The 20,611-nt window shown below is 36.9% G+C and overlaps 1 protein-coding gene and 1 pseudogene across 1 annotated transcript in view; one reads left to right on the top strand and one right to left on the bottom strand.

Moving 5' to 3' along the window:
- The window catches only part of LOC146663512 (integrin alpha-M-like), a 22,117-nt gene extending 1,506 nt beyond the window's left edge, over positions 1 to 20,611 (top strand). Inside the window, exons 2-30 of the mRNA XM_085417374.1 lie at positions 6,117 to 6,219; positions 8,429 to 8,532; positions 8,946 to 9,016; positions 11,059 to 11,173; positions 11,943 to 12,070; positions 12,186 to 12,328; positions 12,697 to 12,847; positions 13,428 to 13,578; positions 13,816 to 13,889; positions 14,056 to 14,176; positions 14,342 to 14,481; positions 14,611 to 14,757; positions 14,850 to 15,059; positions 15,165 to 15,298; positions 16,234 to 16,376; positions 16,483 to 16,637; positions 16,774 to 16,899; positions 17,220 to 17,293; positions 18,025 to 18,166; positions 18,256 to 18,354; positions 18,452 to 18,531; positions 18,614 to 18,700; positions 18,803 to 18,872; positions 18,968 to 19,066; positions 19,169 to 19,249; positions 19,369 to 19,479; positions 19,629 to 19,742; positions 19,822 to 19,932; positions 20,114 to 20,611. Of these exons, the coding sequence (XP_085273500.1) occupies positions 6,117 to 6,219; positions 8,429 to 8,532; positions 8,946 to 9,016; positions 11,059 to 11,173; positions 11,943 to 12,070; positions 12,186 to 12,328; positions 12,697 to 12,847; positions 13,428 to 13,578; positions 13,816 to 13,889; positions 14,056 to 14,176; positions 14,342 to 14,481; positions 14,611 to 14,757; positions 14,850 to 15,059; positions 15,165 to 15,298; positions 16,234 to 16,376; positions 16,483 to 16,637; positions 16,774 to 16,899; positions 17,220 to 17,293; positions 18,025 to 18,166; positions 18,256 to 18,354; positions 18,452 to 18,531; positions 18,614 to 18,700; positions 18,803 to 18,872; positions 18,968 to 19,066; positions 19,169 to 19,249; positions 19,369 to 19,479; positions 19,629 to 19,742; positions 19,822 to 19,932; positions 20,114 to 20,206 (3,377 nt within the window). The 3' untranslated portion in view covers positions 20,207 to 20,611. The remainder of the gene's footprint in view (positions 1 to 6,116; positions 6,220 to 8,428; positions 8,533 to 8,945; positions 9,017 to 11,058; positions 11,174 to 11,942; positions 12,071 to 12,185; positions 12,329 to 12,696; positions 12,848 to 13,427; positions 13,579 to 13,815; positions 13,890 to 14,055; positions 14,177 to 14,341; positions 14,482 to 14,610; positions 14,758 to 14,849; positions 15,060 to 15,164; positions 15,299 to 16,233; positions 16,377 to 16,482; positions 16,638 to 16,773; positions 16,900 to 17,219; positions 17,294 to 18,024; positions 18,167 to 18,255; positions 18,355 to 18,451; positions 18,532 to 18,613; positions 18,701 to 18,802; positions 18,873 to 18,967; positions 19,067 to 19,168; positions 19,250 to 19,368; positions 19,480 to 19,628; positions 19,743 to 19,821; positions 19,933 to 20,113) is intronic.
- LOC146663513 (uncharacterized) lies at positions 6,893 to 7,914 on the bottom strand (annotated as a pseudogene).

Raw genomic sequence — 20,611 nt, 5'->3', positions numbered from 1 at the left:
CTCTCTTTTTGTGATTAAAAGCTTAGGACTCTAAACATTACAAGTTTATCTTTCAGAACCATCAACACAACATTACGGATTTATATTGTTAATTAACAGAGCAGGGGTCTCCAACCTTTTTTGTTCTGTGAGTTACTTTTACACAAAAAAGCATTAGAGAGCTACTCATACTTAGCTAAATTTATTTATATAGCCAATTTCTAAAAGCAAGTGAATGCTCATTTTCTATATCTATCTATCTATCTATCTATCTATCTATCTATCTATCTATCTATCTATCTATCTATCTATCTATCTATCTATCTATCTATCTATCTATCTATCTATCTATCTATCTATCTATCTATCTATCTATATAAAAACATGTTAACCAAGAGCACATATTGTGTGTAAGAACTGCCATTCACAAATATCTGAATGTTGTACTCATTGTACTTCAAAATGGTGGAAATGAACATGAACATATGGAGAACATGCACAAAAAATAAACAGCATAGTTATGCTGTACTGTACTCCTGAGCAACACTTCAGAAAATGTGTAAAACTCAAATAATCAAATAAATTTCAACAGCATGTGATCCAAAATATTTGGAGGACTTGAACTTCTCTAAATCCACAATTTATCAAAACAAATTAACAACAAACAGTGCAGATTTCTGAGCTCATAAATCCACCATCTTTTATTAATGCTAATGAGCTGCACAGTTTCTGTCAGTGGCACTGCATAGATTCAACCTGAGAGCTTTATGCAGAAATGTTTCCACTGAGGTTCACGTCAATGAAGGCATTTAAATGTTTATCTGTTTCAGTACTTTAGGAAAGTCTGGGTTCGCTTTGCAATGTTCAATAAATCCCAAGTTGATTTTTTTCTTTTTTTCCAAAGAGTACCACTTCACTGCATTGTAAATGTCAACTCCCTTGGTGGTGGTTTTCAGTGACAGTAACGTCAAAACCTCAGTCCACAGACTCATCCCACTCAACTGAATACAAGGAGCACCTGTTCATGTCCAAATCCAGCTGTCTCTCCACATCTGCTGACAGTGCTTATACCCTCTGTGCTAAAGTGTTGGAGGAAATGGCAGCAAATAAAAGGCAAGGTTTTATTGCTTTTGAATCCCAAATGGAGACAAAGCAAAAAAAAAAACAAACAAACCAGGAGTAAAGCAAGTGAATGAGACAAGGGGAAACCAAGATAAATACTAGAAGTGATGAAAGAGGAAATATTTGGGGAATTCAGCTGTAACTAATACTACAAAATTAGACAAGGGAAGTGAAAGTAAATACAATGAACAAGAGACAAAGACTACCAAACAACCCCCAACTAGAATTAACTAAATGCAGCAACAAATACTCTAAGGCAAGGCGCATAAATGAATTATTTTTAGATGGAGTTTGTTTAGATCAGGGGTGCCCAATCCCGGTCCTCGAGAGCTACCATCCTGCAGCTTTTAGATGCATCCTTGTTCCCACACACCCGAATCAAATGAATGGCTTGTTATCAGGCCTTTGCCAAACATGATGGCATGCTGAAGAGGTAATCAAACCATTTGATTCAGCTGTGTTGGAGTAGGGATGCATCTAAAAGCTGCAGGATAGTAGCTCTTGAGGACTGGGATTGGGCAGCCCTGGTTTAGATCTTAAACTAGAAGATAACGTGAAACAGCAATCCCCATTTTTTAATTTAAAGTAGATCCATCTGAAAACAAAAGTCAGTAACTGAGTAAAGCCAATGTCTCAGCAAAATATGTGGCTTCAAGTCTGCGAACAGAAATTAAAGTTTTATTTTTCTATTTTATTTGTGAATCCAGTTATTTCATATGATTGTATAAAATAATGCAATAACCAATCTTTTTACAAGAGCTTTGTAAATATCAACACTTCACTGAGTTCTTTTGATTCCTCAGAGGCATCCGATGGAAGACAAAACACTGCTCAGTAGACCATTTAATACTTTATTACTTCTAGAAGGGAGATGCGTCCTGCATTACACGTTGTCGCGGATCTCAAAATGGTGATGTGCCCCTGACAGTTTTATTACAGAAGCTCTCTCATTCTAGTCTAAACAACTGTGTCTCAGTAACTTTCCACTAGAAATGGTGCTCTCTTATCTACATTTTCCCAGGCAAGTATGAGCGAGAGTCTGCAGCTTTCTATTCCCCAAGGACACATGGTCTCATGCCATTATTTTTCAGGGCTGTGTCCAGTTAATACTCCACTATATAACTTTATAACACTTACTAATAAAAAAAGCATAGCATTATTGAGGCACTGCAAATTATTTAATCCCAACAGTTCCTCCTTTGATCTGATCTGATCAGATCAACACTACTAAAGTCATCAAGCATCATCATGTTGTTTTCAGATCTCCAACAGCTCTGTTAACCAACCTTACCAATAATCCTGAGATAGAAGGCACACCACCACAAATTACCCAACTAGCTGTAAAAACGAATAAGGAAACCCTAATGGTACTAATACACCCCTTCCATTGCCCAAGGACAGACGTCATCCAATGGATTATCAATTCCAAATATTCATGCATTTATTAATTTTCTTAAATGATGTTCTGAGTCTTCCCTGGGCTCTAGTTACAGAACCATCTGGGGTTGTGTTGTTGGGAATGAAAGTGCAGCACATCTCTCCAGACATTACACACACCCCATTTTTACCCACTAGGTGTCAGTTCTCTATGCTTCTTTTCCCTCTTTGGCCCTCTGTCCCCCTTTAACGGGTGGACCATATATGGGATGATTGCTGTGCTTGGGCAACTGTCATAACATAAAAATCACAAATCACAGACCATTACTAAAGCTAATTCTCAGATCTCCCATTACTTTCAGCTACCTTCCGGGACGGGCGATTCTCTGCACTCTTTTCCTCTTCTTTCTTCAACGTTAGGGGTTAGACTACCCTTCGGTTCATTGCATAGATCAGGGGATTTATTTTGCCCCTTGGCCGGGATCCATGTTTCTTTTGGGGTCACAGCAGTGTCCCCCTTTCTTGGTCAGACCCTCGTTGGTCTGCCTCTGGATTTCCGCCAACCACTTCGTGGTTATTGCTGTGGTTCTGGGATCCTCTCGAGGTGACTAGCAGGAGCCCAAACGGCATGACCCTTGACCCCAATTGCTGTCTTGGCAGTCTTGGTGTCTGCTGCGAAGGATATCTTCGTGACCTCATCTGGTGTCTGCTCCTAGCTCTGTAAAAGACGGAAAAACCAAACACTTCTCTGCCTAGCCTAGATAATCTAATGTTATTATCCACTGTTCTTCTAGTGATTCAAAATTGGTTTAGAATATCATATCCGGGACCCTCTGACCTGGAAAATTAGTCTAATTATTATCTGTGTGTAAGCGTGTTTGCAGTTACCCCTCTGCAATTTAAGTCATTTCCTACAATATATCAGTCCGGACAGTCACGCCGAACGAAGCTTATGACCGTCAGAAGACTGAGTGCCAAATCTCATGAGCACATTTGCAATGTGTGTATGAAAATGATTATAATCACGTATTGTAGTAAAAGAAATCAAAAAGAAATCAAACATTTTCAATCCTAACATTTTCCCTCCTTTCACAAAAAGCATGTGTTTCATTCAACCTGCTGTCCCACAGTTTCCCCTCCAGTGTGATACTAAGCTTCTCATGAACACAGGCATTTTATCTTCTAAACGCGATTCAGTTTATTTAATCATTAACAGTTTATATTGATTTACATTTTTTCGCTTAGAAAAAAATACTTGAACAAATGGATCAAAATTAAACACCACCACAGCAGCGTGTCTTATAAAACAGACAGTGCTGTCAATACTGTAGCTCCTCCCATGAAAACGTTACCTGCCTTACCTTTCATCAGTCATCCTATGACTGTTGTATTTTGGATTAAACAACTCCTGTGACACAGAGCAGAAGTAATTCCTCACCTACTGTATCAGTCAAATTAAAAAAACAAACAGACTGGGGTTTTTTCATGGAAGCAACACAATGGATTGGATAATTTGTGTTACACTATTTTCATCTGGTAAGACAAGTTTGTGCCTTCTGATTTTGTCTTTAGTTCTTTAATTATGAATGAGTACAACCTGTGGAAAAATGACTGTAAGTATACACAGCCACATTTTTCTATTTATAAAATATTTCTTTTAGTATTAAAAACCCACAAATAAATTGACGGTAAAATATAAAGTGAAACCATATGACCTTGACATATTTTTGTGATGGCCCTTTCCTTATTTGCACTTTATCCTCTGTGAATTAAACTACCTGCTGAAATGTGTCATGAGTTCAGTCAACTTCTGACTCTAAAAATAAATTTATAACTAAAATGTTTTGATGTTGTCTGTCGTAGAAATGCAGTGTGAAAATTTCACGAAGTAATACATTCTTAATTATTAACCCCACAAAACCTGTAGAACTGGATTTATGAACCCAAATGATTTAGTAGTTTATGCAGTCATTATATATTCCTCCTTGTTTTATGCAGGGCGACACAAAACTGTAAACTTTTTACGACCACGACACACCATATTCTTCCTTCCAACTTATTCTCTCCATGTACTGAAAATCTTTAATTACAAAAGATTACAGTAATCTAAAGAGACAGTGGTGATAAGAGGAACTTGAGAGGGTGTCAGTATTATAAAATATCTATGTCTAAATACATTTGGTTTTTGCAAAACTATCAAATTAAGATTTCATTATTGAACAGAAAAATATATTGATTGTTCATAGCATGACCCAAAAAAGGAAATGTGATAAATGTAAGTTGTTTCATAAAAATAATTGGCACAAAAATTCAGGTCTAGCCTTATATAGAACAAGGGCTATGTAGTATTGCAACAATATCAGAGTTTCACTTTATGGCAACCATATAACAATACAATTTCCGTGCCTCTATACTGTTTTTATTATCTAAAGTGCACGCTACTGATTTAGATTTTCTTCTTTGGGGATGTACATTTGTGACATCAAACTTACTTCCCTCAGAGACTTCATTTCCTTTACTTGCATGTGGGTGTGGTAGGTATTGATGAGTCTGACTGTTAGGGAGGACTGGAGAATGTGCACGCAAGCAGCATTCTCCATTCTGTTATTTTTTAGCACTGTAAGTAAGCACATGCATACAAAAAGGTTGTCTATTTTTATACTGTGGAATATCCTGAAACTAATTGTAGAGTTAAGCATTGATTTTCATCCTTTAAAGCTTTAAATGTCTGTATTTTTTAAATGGAGGAAGATATAAGAAGAAAAGATAGAATCTGGTTTAAATTTTAATCTTCAATATGTTTTTTAGCTTTGTAAAATATCTGGCTTTAGAGCACTGTAGTGGTAATGACAGATTCACTGTAGCGCAGGGGTGTCAAACATAAGGCCAGAGGGCTAAAATATGCCTGGCAAAGACTCCAATAAGACCCACTGGATGGCTTTGGATCAAGTGAAAAAGGGCATAAATTTAATAAGACTTTAAAATATATTTTCATAGGTTTTACAGCATTTCCTCCTGATAAAGATAGAGAATTGTACCACACCAAAGTAAATAAGTAATAGATGAACAATGAAATGACAGAAAAGTTCCTGTTTTTTCAGTATCTTCTCTAAATCTCTATTTTTTTTATTACAATGGGTCCAGTGAAAGAAAACAAAGAAAGGATTATTTATGTGAATTAATAAAAGGTTCTCTTGTATAATTACAGGACAGTCTGCAATGATCTAATATAACTTTGTTGTTTTACACATTGATTATCTAAAATTTAAGCCCAAAGGGTCATGCTGACAAGATGTTCTTCATTAACTCCAGCAAAATTTCTTTATCATATATACAAACTGAGACATACTCTTTAAATTGCACTCTTTATTCTTATATTTAGCTATCTCAGGGAGTGTGTAGTTGTACTATGAGCTGTATGTGGTCCTAGTGTGAAGTGACTTTAACATCTCTGCTATAGTGGTAGTCTAGACATAGTATGAAAATAAAACAGACTGCGTATAATTTCCTAAATGTGATTACATTGAGAAAGGCTATAATTACATTATTAGATGACCTTAAGTAAGATTATTGATGTCATTCTTTCTTTTTCTTTTTCTTTTTTTCTTCTGCTTTTTAAAAAATATAACATTTCTCAGTGTTAAATGCTGCACTTTGTTTCAATATTGATCCCGTGGCTTGGAAGACCCTGAGTAACTCTGCTGCTGGTTTTGGCTACCAGGTGATTCAAAGACAATCAGAGTAAGTCAGGACATGCATTTTTATGTTGGATGTGGGTCTGCACCTGCGTGGTTAAGATTATTTTACAGATTTCGCATTTTTTGAACTGGCCTCTCTGTTATGCCTTACAGTAATAATTAAACAATACTTCTTAACAGAAAACATACAGTGTATTTAATAATAATAATAATACATTTTATTTCAAAAGTGCCTTTCAGAACACTCAAGGACACTGTGAAGAGCAAAGTAGTAAAAGCAGGGAATATACACAATAATGAGAAACATAATAGAACGAACAGATTAAAAGTTAGCAGGGTGGAAAGGTTATGTGGAATAAGCTATTTTGAACAGGTGAGTTTTGAGTCTAGACTTAAAAAGAGAAAATGAGATGATATTTCTCATATCAGGAAGTAGGGAATTCCAAAGTTAAGGAGCATAGCAACTGAAGGGCCTGCCCTCCATAGTGACAAGAGAGTGGGAATATGTCAGTGAAGGTTCTCAGTCATCCAGGTCATCGTAGTCTAAGGAGCTTGGAAAGAAAAGCGTCTAGACTTCTTTAAGTTGCTTGAAGACGTTTCACCTCTCATCCGAGAAGCTTCTGCCGGTCTTGGGTCAAATGGTGGAGAGTCCTGAATTTTAAGCCCTGTGGGAGTATCCCCTGAGAGGGACAATGGACCACCTAATGATCCTCTACCTAATCACATGAACCAAGGTGTGAAAATGGGTGTAGGTCACAATCAGCCAAGATTTCAGGTGAGCTCATTGTGAAACCTAGCCCCACCCTATCATGTGATTTCCTGAGGTCAGATGGCCCAGGATGTGAGTGGGCGTTCTCTGTCCAAAATGTGTAAAATGGCATCCTCAAAAGAGTGACCTTTGTCCTTTAAATGCAGATGGGCTGCTGAGTTTTGTCCCGTGGAGGTGGCTCTCCTATGTTGTGCCATGCGTTTATGAAGTGGCTGTGTGTTCTCTCCAATGTAGAGGTCTGAGCATTCCTCATTACACTGTACAGAATACACTACATTGTTGAGTTTGTGTTTAGGAGTTTTGTCTTGGGGATGAACCAGTTTCTGTGTGTTGCTGGGTCTGAAGTAAATTGCGATGTCGTGCTTGGAGAAAACTCTCCTGAGTTTTTCTGATACACCGGGTATATAGGGAATGACAATGTTGTTGCGTCTGTCTTTCTTATTCTCCCTCGCTGGTGTCTGATCTTCTTTTCTGTGCATCTTTGCTGACTTGATGAAAGCCCAAACAGGATAACCGCATGTTTTAAGAGCTTCCTTTACATGTGTGCGTTCCTTCTTTTTCCCTTCAGGCTTAGAGGGAACATGTTCTGCCCGGTGGTGTAGGGTCCTAAATACTCCAAGGTTGTGTTCTAGAGGGTGGTGGGAGTCAAAGAGGAGGTACTGGTCCGTGTGTGTGGGCTTCTGGTAAACTTCGATGTTGAGGTTTCCATTCTCTTCAATGTGCACGGCACAGTCCAGGAAATGCAAACAGTTGTCCTTTGTGTCTTCCCTGGTGAACTTGATCTATTTATCCACAGCGTTGATGTGAGCAGTGAAGGATTCCACTACTTGTGTTTTGATTTTGACCCAGGTGTCGTCTACATATCTGTACCAGTGGCTGGGTAATCTCCTTTTTAAAAGATCCAAGAGCCTTTCTTTCCAATTCCTCCATGTAAAGGTTGGCTACAGTGGGTGACACCGGGGAGCCCATGGCACAGCCATGTTTTTGTCTGTAGAAACCCTCATTGTATTTGAAATATGTAGTGGTAAGGCAGACACTGGGAAGGAACAGAGAGAGAGAGAGAAGAGGATCTGAGGCACCGAGATGGAATGGTGATCTGAACCAAATCAGAGAGATTTGGAGGGGAGAGAAGATGAATAGTCTTGAATGTATACAGAAGTATTTTAAAATTGATGCGATGTTTGACCAGAAGCCAATGAAGCTGCTTCAGGACAGGGGTGATGTGGTGAATAGAGGGAATCCTAGTGTTAATACGGGCAGCAGAGTTCTGGACACGTTGAAGCTTATTGATGGATTTTTGAGCCAGGAATGAAGAGTAAACAGGAGTCAGCTGCCATAAGCAGATCGTTGATTATTTTTATAATGGCTGTTTCTCTGCTATTGCAAGGACAAAAACCAGACTGGAACTGTTCATAGAGATTATTGTTATTTACCTACAATTCTCTGTCTGGACTTACTTCATTGACTGGATTTATTTCTTTAGTGTGCTCGTCAGTGCCCCAGTAGAACAATATTCACAAAATCGAAGGGGGAAAATTTATAGCTGCACCGCCTCTCCCCGAAACTGCCAAAATATCCCGTTTGAAGGTAAGTAATCATTCATTATTGAATGTATTGACAAGATGTGATGGAACTCTAACGGCATGTGTTTTATCGTGAGCTGCACAGAAACATGTGTAAATCAAATTATAATTAGATTTTTCAAAGTAAATATCTTAGTTTGTAACACTGAGCCTTTAAAACTAGAAATATCTTGCTAAAATAAGCAAAGAAAAAAGTCAATGGCATTAGTAATGTTAATGTTAAGATAATTCTTTAAGTGAAACTAAATTATATGATATTAAAGTGGCCTGGTTTACATCCTGGTTTGCAGTTGAGAGAAGTTCCAATGGGAAGTATTTCAGTCATGCTGCTTTGGAGTCATTGATTTAAGTCTTATTTTCTTCCTTTCAATTGCCTTTTATGAGTATTTAAAAAAATATTGCTTGTTTTTAATACAGCACCAGATTTTGCAGTCAACATGTCGCTTGGTCTGACAATGAAAAGTGATCCCACAACACAAAACACTGTGGTGAGTTGGTGAACTGCAGACATTACCAGTACATTGTCAAAATCTCTTGTTATTGTCACGTCCACTGTGGCAGACATGTGGAGGTGGAGAATTAGGACCCAAGAGTGATACAGGGTGATACAAATAGATACGGCGAAGGTGAGCATGGAAGCTAAGCAAAACCTAAACTGGGAAAACTAACTGAAACAAACCAGAAACAGAGGTGTAGGGAGACTCAGGGAAATACACAGATGAGCCAGCAACACGCACACAAGAAAACACAGGGTTTAAATACACACAGGGCAATCAGGGAATGGGAGACACGGCTGGGATTAATTGGACATAACGAGACAAGGGGAAGCGAAACTAGAAACACTGACAAGAGACACAGACCTTCAAAATAAAACAGGAAACACACTGACTGAACTCTACACATGCAAACTTAACACAGACTGCGGAGACAGAACATAGGAACGTGAAACATGGAACAGGAGAGCACAAAGGACACAAAACACTAGGGATAACCATAAAAAACAACCCAAAATAAACAAAACCACAGAATAATAATAATAAACTTAAACATAAACATGGAGTCCACAGACTCTGGACCATGACAGTTATAATTAGAAAATGCATGAAGGCCATTCCATGACAACTTAGGCTACGTTCACACTGCAGGTCTTAATGCTCAATTCCGATTTTTTTGTCTGCTTGTTCACACTACAAATAAAATGCGACAGCAAACGCGCTCTAGTGTGAACCCTCAAAGCGGCGCACATGCGCAAAAGAAAACGTCACACACAACGTGCTCTGTTTAGACCCAGAGCAAACGATATTGTTTGACTGATGGCCCTTAACCCTCTCAGACTCAAATTAAGTTTTTTGTTGCTAATGCACAACCAAGTCCTGCAGTGGTACTTCTGAGTAAAAAAACTCATAAAATATGTATGTGGGGTAATCAGGTTGTTAGTTTTTAACTGTTGTAAATCGGCAACGCCTGCCTCGAGAGGGTTAATATAAAGACTTCGGACTTTACGTTTCCCAATTTTTGCTTTAAGTTATTTTGTTATTTACATAATGTAAATGTAAATATGTAAATAACCTAATAATTATCCTTATTGCTGTTTGCTTCAAAGGATAGTTGCAGATTTCTGTCAGAATCTGCAGATTATACAGTTATAAATAACATGTTCACGTTTCTCCAACGTTGTCTTCCCAACACTGACACAGGTTTCACTGCTGGATGGCCAGGAAGCGTTTGCGATGTCTTCTCCGGAGCTGATAATTGGCGTCTGTCTTGTGTCAGTGACGTAAAAGATGGATTTAATGCGACTTGACCGTTCAAACAAGAGTCGCTTTCTAAAACATTGGATATTTATCAGATTCAGTATCACATATGAAAGTGACCCAGATCGGATTTGAAAATATTGGATTTGTGCCGTTCACACTGTCATACCATGATCGGATATGGGTCGCATAGGGTCAATGCGCTTTCGCCTGCAGTGTGAACATAGCCTTAGTGTGCCTTCCACCAACACCCCATAAAATCAGCTGATGTTTTGGGTACAATACGTTTAGCATATTTAATGAAGCCATTCAAAATTTTACCTTGTTTACTGAAAAACACTTAGAAACACTTAAGACATAGGACAGGTGTATAGGACTGGGTCTGCTTATTTTAGTTCACTTGTTTAACATATTCAAGCTCTGTGAAAAACTAAATGTATTTTTTCAGTCCTGAAATGTTAATGCAGATATATCACATACATAAACAAGAAGTTTGGAAGACTGAAAAATGTTGAAAAAGGTTATTTAAAAACATGTAAGAATTATAAATTGCTTAAATTTTGAACCAACCCCAATACTTTAAGGACTTCTAGCTTGGAAATGTTTCATGGTAGAATTTAGTGTGGCTTCTTTAAATATGTTAAAGTTGTAAAAAAAAGAAAATTTCAGCTTAATTTCAGGTATGTTTGATGTTATATCAAAGTAATCATTGTATGAAGGACAGGGAAGTAATCAGCCTACTGTATTAATGGAAAATTGACACTGTCTCCTCTCAGGTGTGTGGTCCAACCATCCCAAAGGACTGCAAAAGTATCACCATGTACAACGGTGTGTGCTTCCACATGGACCGTTCTAATATATTTGGACTACCCATACCTTCTTCTCTTCAAGGTAACAGTAAATAAAATTTGTGATGATATACCCATAATGCTTAGAGTCCTGGGGCCTCACTAATTAAAAAAAGAGCTTTTGGATTTTATACTTGAACGTAGAGTTCTAATGACTTATTTTGGTGCTTGTACAATCTCTAAATCTCAGATCAACTGAAACTATATTGAGACTTCTGTTTATACATGTCAGCAAAAAATAAGGTTTAGTCAAAACAGAAGTGGAGTAAATTAAAAAAAAGGGATTGATGCCAGGTTTTGTGTATGACTTGTATGATTTGGTGGTCTAAGATTACAGATGAGACCAAACCTCAAGATCTAAGCTTGGATGGATAGATGCATCCAAAACTGCCATACCACAAAATAACCAATAGGAAGTTGTCACCTTAAAAACAAAACAAAAAAAACAATAAAATTGTTTTAAGTTGTCAATTTACTCCTATTGGTAAGTAAGTTTTAACCTTAGGCTAAAATCCCACACACTGACACAAACCCCTATCCTAGTTAGGACACAGTCTCTTTTTTAGTGTGCTGATTGTGGCCAGAGGTAGATTCTTTTTACATGAACCTCTAAAATTAGTTTTAGATCAAACTAGTTTAATCTTTTATTCTTAATGTTTTGTCTGTCAAATCAGATTACATTTAGTATTTACTACGTAAATGAACTCAAAGGGCCATTAACGAGAAGTTTATTTCAGCATGTGGTACTGTGTGGTACTGTTAACTTTAACCCTTTGAAATTAAATTCATTTTGAAATTAATCTCTTTGATAGCATGCCCGCCGCAAGTAGACATTGCTTTTCTGTTGGATGGTTCAGGCAGCATATCTACTACAGACTTTCAAACAATGAAGACATTTGTGAAAACGCTAATTCAGTCATTTCTCTCAAATGATGCACAGGTAAGGCCCTGCAGTCCCTCTGTAATTTAAATCATGGCACATAAAATTGTTTTATCTTTATTTCTATTTATTTTCACAAAGCATGACAATTTCTTTTTCTTTTCTTTTTTTGCAGTTTTCTGTTTCCCAGTTCTCCACGTTCCCTCTAATTCATTTTTATTTTAAGAAATTTACCTCATCTGGACCATGGATTGACATAGATGGAATTAGTCAGCTGGGGGGAGCTACTTACACAGCTAAGGCCATCAGACATGTTGTGTCAGTGATGCAATAATATTACTAAAGCACTACAGTGAACTTATTGTCTAGATTTCCTGCCCAGATTATTTTCTTCTGGTGCATCTCACCACACTAAGTACTGTGTGTTTGAAAGCCTGTAAAAAGACAGACTTGGGTTTTGAAGAATTATTTCCCACAGATTTGATGAGATGAGCATAACCAAGGCTAAATTCAAATACTTGCATTAGCTGGATTTGCAAAGTGCAAAAATATCTGCAATACTAAAAGATAATACAAAAATGATGCATATCAAGACAATAATAACACATGCAATTTAGTCATGACCATAAGATGCACTTTGAAAAGTTGTTTTGTGTTAAAAATAGATTTCTTTTTTCACTTGGCAGGAACAATGTTTTCACACCACAGATAGGTTCTAGACCAAATGTAAAGAAGGTCTTGATAGTAATTACTGATGGACAATCTCATGATCGTTATGATCTGGGAGGTGCAGCACAGCTAGCAGAGAGTAAAAACATTGTTCGATTTGCTATTGGGGTAAGTACTTCCATTATTATTATTATTATTTTTATTACTCACGATGTGTTTCAGCCAACTATCAGACAAAACTCACAAGATATAACACTATATGCACAACTATAACAGTAGATGATGGAGTACACAGGAGGCAAGAAATTTCACAAATTGACAGTACCACACTCAAATTCAGTGAGCTCTTTAGAACAACCCATTCTTTCATAAATGTTTGTAAAGAAGGCCTACACTGGTAGTTGTTTGTTTATTTATATCTGTGACAATGGGATGCAAAAAACACCTGAAGGCTAACGTAGTGAAATCAAAGCCCATTTCACTGACCACATAAACTTAAAATAGAATTTCTTAAATTCATGAAAAGGCAGAATTTTTTGATGGGAACCTAAACTGTTCATAATCAAATTTATGTGAAAAATATTTTGCAGAATTACGTAACTGTTATCATGAATGTGGGTCATATTCAGTGAGTGCACAATACCTGTCTATAAACTGGGTGAAAGGTGTAAAGTTATGGACCATAATCTGTACTGAGCAAATCCTGCTGCATAGTATAACAACTCAAACATATATTTTATAACACCAGGTGGGGAGTGCATTTACTAACAGTGCAGCAAAACAAGAACTGGACACCATTGCATCTTCTCCCTCAGTCAAATACGTGTTTCAAGTGCAGAACTTCAACGCACTTGAATTAATAAGACAGAGTCTGCAGGACAAAATCTTCTCCATTGAAGGTACAAAGATAAATGTATTGTAATAGCTTTTTTACAATTAAAATGACATACATGGTATTACTTTTCATTTAGTTTTTAACAATCAATCTCATTTCAATCTCGCTTTTGTAATCAAGAGAAAAAAATAATTTGGAGCTACTACTTAACTTAGAATAATAATAAAAACAAAAAAACTTCTTTTAAAGTGAAATTTGTTGTAGTGTGTCTTTTACCTTCTCATTTATTTTTCTGTTACAGGATCTCAAAGCAGTGGAGAGTCACTGACAATGGAAATGTCTCAAGAGGGATTCAGTGCAGTTTATGTGCCCGAGGTAATTAAAACTACCTGAAACTCACCAGACAGTCTAGTCATAGAAAGAGAGATTCACACATTTATAATAACCCAAAAGCAAGCAGACAGTTATCTAGTTAAACATACTCCAGGTTTGAAATGAAAAATAAATTGTATATAAAATGTATTTCCTGTCTGCACTGTAGGGAATTCAGATGTCTATTGTTGGTGCAAACCAGTGGAAGGGAGGCTACGTGCAATACACAACAGGAGGCCAGAAGCTGAAAACATATGAGGACGTGTCTTTGGAGCCTGACAGTTATCTTGGTAAGAATATTACAGCTTTAACAATCTAACTCATACACATGTAATCATGTATTACACAGCTCTGCTGTAATTCTTTCACCCAAACACACTAATGTGTTTGCAAAATGAACACATTTTAAAAGAAGGAATAAGGAATCTTCCTCTCTTTGAATACCTAACCTCTAGGTTACTCCATGGCAACTGCTAAAACCCGAAGTGGCTCACTAACAATTGTTGGTGCTCCAAGATACAAACACAGAGGAGTTGTGGTCGCTGTTAACAGACAAAGCTTTGAAAACCAAAAGATCGAGCCCTTTTCATCACAGGTATGAATTTACAGCAAGACAGATCTGAACGGAATTGTAAACTATATATGAATTATTTTCTTAAATAAAAGCTGTTGTTTTTTTCCCCTAAACATGAATCCTTTCATTACGAATTTGTTCCTTACACAGTATCAGACTGGTGCATATTTCGGGGCAGAGGTGTGTACCATGGACACAAATAATGATGACATCACTGATCTGATCTTCATATCAGCCCCAATGTACACGGAGCCTGATAGAGAGGGAAGAGTTTATGTTTGCAGACTAACTGGTTTGGTAAATCACAATTTTATGTACTGCAATTAAATGAATCAGTTTATTTTTCAACTTTCTTAATAACCATATAATATTCACTCTCCTGCTTTTAGTTTGTAGAGTGTAATTTTGATGATCCATTAGTACTAAGAGGACATGCAGCTGTCAAAGGAAGGTTCGGCTCTTCTCTTGCTGTGCTGCCTGATCTAAACTCAGATGGATTCAGGGATTTGGCAGTTGGAGCACCTTTGGAGAATAATGGTGAAGGCAGCATCTACATATTCCACAGTGAAGGAGGACGACTCAGTCCTACTTACTCACAGGTACACAGCATCAAAGAATTCACGAGGATATATTAACACAGTTATCATTTAAGGCCCATATCTATACAATAAAGTTTGATTAATTAAAATATTTCACGTACACAGAGAATTACTGGCTCTGAGGTCCAGTCAGGACTGAAGTTCTTTGGAGTGACAATCAGTCAGTCGTCTTTTGATCAGAGTGGTGATAAACTACCTGACTTAGCGGTGGGTTCAAAGGGCACGGTTGTCTTACTGAGGTAAGTCACAGTCCAGATAGATACTCCAGTCATGTGTTATTATTGTCTGTGGTATGTCTACCAACTTTGTCAATGTCAAATGAATGCGCCAACTGTCAAACGATTAGGTCAATTTGAAGACCTGTGCATTGGTTTTATATAATATAATAATGAATCATAAATCATCATCAATGATAAAGTGATTCATGAAAAGTAATTTTTAATCTTTAATGGAATACATATGCAGGATAAAACAGGCATCTATTTTTTTCTCCCAGAAGTCACGTTATATGACTTAAAGTTTATCATGTCAAAAGCCTTTCTGATCATGAGATAAAAATTTTTTTCGTTGCGACATGATGGAACCCAGGAAAATGGCAAAACATGACATGCATGCGAACTTGCAGTAAGCTGCCGTAACAGCAGAGGGAGCGATTTTATTTCAATCCGACGTGAACATTATCACAGGAAAGCGTTTTAGCAGACATTATTAACACATTTACATGTTTATACATATTAGACACCTAGCTTAAACGTTTTTGGCAATTAAGGACCTTGAAATGTTCTTTATATGTTTTGTGTTCACTATTGATTTGTCTTTACATATGTTATCTCCCTGTGCTGGTAATACAACTTTTGCATGCAGAAATGCAACTGCATGCGTGTCCACTTCATGTTTTGCAGAAGCGTGAAATAAAAATGGTGGTCTGGTGTCTATTACACGTTTTGCCATCATATTGGGTTGCATAATGAGAGGTGCTCTGGTGACTAAAGGTGGAATAAATGTGGTTGGTTGAGACTGAAGTCTCAAAATAAAATGCGTAATTTATAACAGTAGCCTTGTTGTTCTAAAAAATAATTTCCAAGCAGAAATGGAAATGACTACATTACCCAGAAAGCTGCTGTACTAATTGAAAAACCAAATGTTGTTCATATGTGCTTTTCCTTTTTTCCAGATCAAGACCTATTGTAATGGTTGAAGTCGAGGTGTCATTCAGCCCAAACCAAATCCCTACTCAGAATGTAAGCTGCTCAAAACCACTGCAGAACACAGCTACAGTCTGCTTTACCATGAGCAGAGTGTCTACAGTTGATCGAGGTTCTTTATTCTCCTAACTTTTTCAAAATCAAAATGGCACTGCCCATCCATTTTCATTTTTTAGTGTATGTACATTTGTAACATTTTAAACTCTGATTTATTCCAGCTCAAGCTAGAATTAATTATACTTTTACACTCGATGCTACTCGCAAACCTCCAAACAACCGAGCTTACATCAGTGGGAAACAACGAGAGGAGCCTCGATCGGTCATTGTTGACTTAAGTACACCAAACTGTTCAACTGTAAACTTCTTTATTGAGGTAAAACAACATCAGAGAAAAACTAATATAACCAAAAATCAGGTTCAATTTGGTGAACAGCAGATTTTGTTTTCCATTTTGCTTTTAAGAGTCTTCCAACACGGAACCTAAATCTAACACTGCTGTCTTTTTGCAGGCCTGCCCAGACGATGCTCTCAATCAACTTTCCAATGAGCTCAAATTCACATTTGACGGTTTTCCTTCCAACACAAATCTCAGACCAAGCCTTGCTCAGCAGGCTCAAACAACAATAATTTATCCTGTAAATACCTTTAAAAATGTACTAGCTGGACATGAACTGAAGAACACAGCATTAGTTTTGACCTTATTTTTCTGAATTAACTTTTTGTTGCCATAAAATTGACTAACACTACTTCTACCGAAGAATTCTTGGGTGTGAAAAGGACTTTGCTGTTTTCCAAAAGCGTATCAAGAATATTCAATTTGTTCAGATTAACAAAAATGTAAAAGTAAAGTTAGATGACAGAACAAACAGATTATTCGTTGGATTCACCGATGTTTCATTTATTATGTAAATAATGTGTAATATACATACTTTTCACATCATGCTGTGTTCCATAGTTAGGGTTTGAGATCAACTGCGGAACTGACAACAAATGTGTTGATGACCTAAAACTGGACTTCAACTTCACCAGGTTATTATATTATATTATATTATATTATATTATATTATATTATATTATATTATATTATATTATATTATATTATATATTTTGTTGAGAACTTTACAATTCACCAAGAAAGCATCATGGTCCATTATTCTTTACACAGAGACAAATACTCAAGAAGCTGTTTTTTTGACAATTATTAAAGAAACACGAAACAAAAGAGGCATCAATCCACTTGCACAAAATTAATCAACAGCATATCAGCTCACCAGTGGGCAAATGGGCTCCTAGATGAAAAGAGTATCAAAAAATTGCCAATTCACGTATATCTCTTCTCTACACACCTTCACACTAATCTGCAGGTTAAACCGGGGTTGCATAAAAAAAAACACAGCGCAAATGCCCCCACCAAAGGCACCCAGACACCTCCACTTCAGGCCCTCAGGTTCTTAATAAAACAAAATACAAAAGTCATTCATATTTCAAAAAGATACGAAAAACCAGCAAATATGGCCTTTCACATACAACACATACATAAGTGTCATACATTAAAAGGGCTCAAAGATTTGACCAATACACAAAACATAATAAAACAGCATCAGCATTGAAGCACAGCATATATGTTACATACTACATATTTTGAATTCTAACATAGTATGTTAGAATTCAACACAAATACGTGCTATATTTAGCTTATGGAAAGTTCACCAACACAGTGCAATCTGTTTTCCTCTTCCTTTATTCTCGTCCTCTGTCAGATCCTCAGAGGTTAAAGTGGGCATTGATGAGCTTTTGAATGTCACAGTCACAGTGGAGAACAGAGGAGAAAACTCCTACAACAGTCGCGTTATTCTCACGTACCCAGCTGGACTCTCCTACAGGAAGTTCACCATTCAGCAGGTAAGGCATCAGGATCAAGTCTTTATCAGTTCATCACTGATCTGCTGCTCTCCCAGTGCATCCAGAAGTCATTTTATTTACTAATAAAGGGAAGAATTGAGTGCAAATCCTTGGACAGTGAAGATGGTTTATCCCGAGGAAGGACAGACTGTACTATTGACAAGCCAATTTTCAAGAGCAAAACTGAGGTTTGTTTTTTTTGATGCAATTTTCTCTTCTCACTTCTGCACAGTTTAGTAAAAAGATGTGAGGGAATCAAGATTTCTCTCCTTTAATTCAATTAAGGCTTTCTTCATTGTCTCCTATGGGATTGACACCAACAGTCGACTTGCGAGAAAGATCTTTGTCACTGCAAATGCCACCAGGTACTGTTCATTTGGTCATTTAGGTACTCCTTGTTTAATAACCCCACAGATACAGTACAGCCATTTCACTTCTCTCTTTCAGTGGAAATCAAGAGAACACTACTACGAGTGAAATCTACGAAATGAAAGAGATTGCTGTGAAATACAGCATTTCCATGACATTTGAAAAGTACGTGTGTTTGTATTTGTAACAAAGGAAATTATTTGCAAGCCAACATTCTTTTGTCTTACACATTATTTATATAATGTTTAAATGTTTAAATCTTTCTAGCACCCTCAGCTACAGCAATTTTACTTTTGGGATAAATAATTTGCAGAAACCGGTTCGACAATCAGTCACGGTAAAATATAATAAAATATAATAAATATTATTGTGTGAATTAGACCTAACCATTATAATGCTTGACTGCCTTTGTCCTTTCTCCCCATGTTTTAGGTAACAAATTATATCAGAGCGCTTAATTTCACTGTGGTGATCAAGGTTCCAGTGAAGCTTGATGAAAAAGAGATTTGGGTGAATTTGAGCAGCCTACAGGTAATAGAAAAGATACAAAAATGGGTCACAATTAGCTGTGTGATGGGTGAATTTGCTAAAATTAGGATCAATCACCCGGAAATTAATGTAAGTGTATTTCAGATTGCAGACTGTCAAAGAGGAAATGATGAAGCACCAAATGTCACAGATTCTGTTCCAAAGATACAAAAGAATAAAGTGGTGGTAAGTATGCCTCTGCACTTTTGCTACCTGTTAAAACTGAACCATGGTACAGATTCAAAACATAACCTTGTACTGAATCACAGATTTGTTTCATTCAGTCTTCTTTAAATCACCCACAGGACTGCTCTGTAGCCATGTGCAGAGTGTTCAAGTGCAACACCTTCATGGGAAGACTGCAGAGTAGGACATACGAAATCTCTGCCAACCTCAGTTCAGGATGGATAGAGCAGGTAATTAAAGAATAGTTTTTTTTATAAATGATTTATACATATTTGGATTATAGGTGGTCTTATGTACTTGAATATGATAACAATTTCTCCCTTAAATTGAACAATATTTTTAATTCAGCCTCATCCTAGTCTATTTTTTTTTTCCATAGATTGGACTTCAATCTGCTAAATTCCTCTTGACCAGTACAGCCACTGTGGAGTATGACAAAGAACAATACATCTACTTTTCAACAGGGTCTTACAACAATCCTCCTGTTCGCAAGGTGACTTAGCATTACTTTCTCTTGTTTGAGATGTACAAGAGCTTAAATGTCATCCACATTGTGTCTCGTCATCTCTCAGATTGTAGCAGAGGTAGAAGTTTACCCTAAGCCAGATTTCACTAAAGCGATCATTGGAGGATGCTTGGGAGGGTTGGCTATTCTGGCTTTACTCACTGCTGGCCTGTATAAGGTGAAAGACTCTTCTTACACTTTTTCAATTCATTACATAGCTTTAAGATTTTTAGAGATCATGACCAGTTAAACAAAGGTTAAAGGTTTTTATAGTCACTCATATAGTTATTTTCATTCATTTTGTTTGCAACTGCAATACACAATATCTGCCTTTTAATGTTTTTTCCTTGCACTTCTAGGCTGGGTTTTTCAAGAGCAAATACAAACAGATGATGAACGACAGTACAGAAGATGGTCCAGGGAATGATGCAAGTGCACTCACAGCAGAATAAGAAAATCATATTTGTAGTTGTACATTTACTCTATATGAAAAATTTAAGGCCCAGTGTGTGTAGCAATGTCCATACTACCACATTTGATTGAGTCAACAAAAGATAGCTTGCTGTGTTTGAAATTACTCCTTTGCTTGCTCATTTACTATTATCTAATATAGAGGCTCCTAGCTGTGTCCTTCCACTACCTTCAGAAGCAGAAAACTGCTGGAATTAAATCATCCGAGCAGAAAAATACAACTGTCAATCAATGCCTTAAACTTTAGACACCCGAGGACAAAGGAGACACAAAGTCTGCATTCTCAAATGAATTAGATGAGATTAAATTTAGTCTGTGAAAGTCCTGTGATGGATTATGGTTGGAAGTGTCTTTTCAGGGTGACTTTTTCTTTGGTGAAGAATTTT

This window comes from Rhamphochromis longiceps, linkage group LG8 (genome assembly GCF_057381845.1).
Source record: "Rhamphochromis longiceps isolate RC_006_pf linkage group LG8, R_longiceps_female_GT1.1, whole genome shotgun sequence".
NCBI lineage: Eukaryota > Metazoa > Chordata > Actinopteri > Cichliformes > Cichlidae > Rhamphochromis > Rhamphochromis longiceps.
Note: the sequence above shows the minus strand (reverse complement) of the source record. Positions and strands in the feature narration are given on the sequence as shown.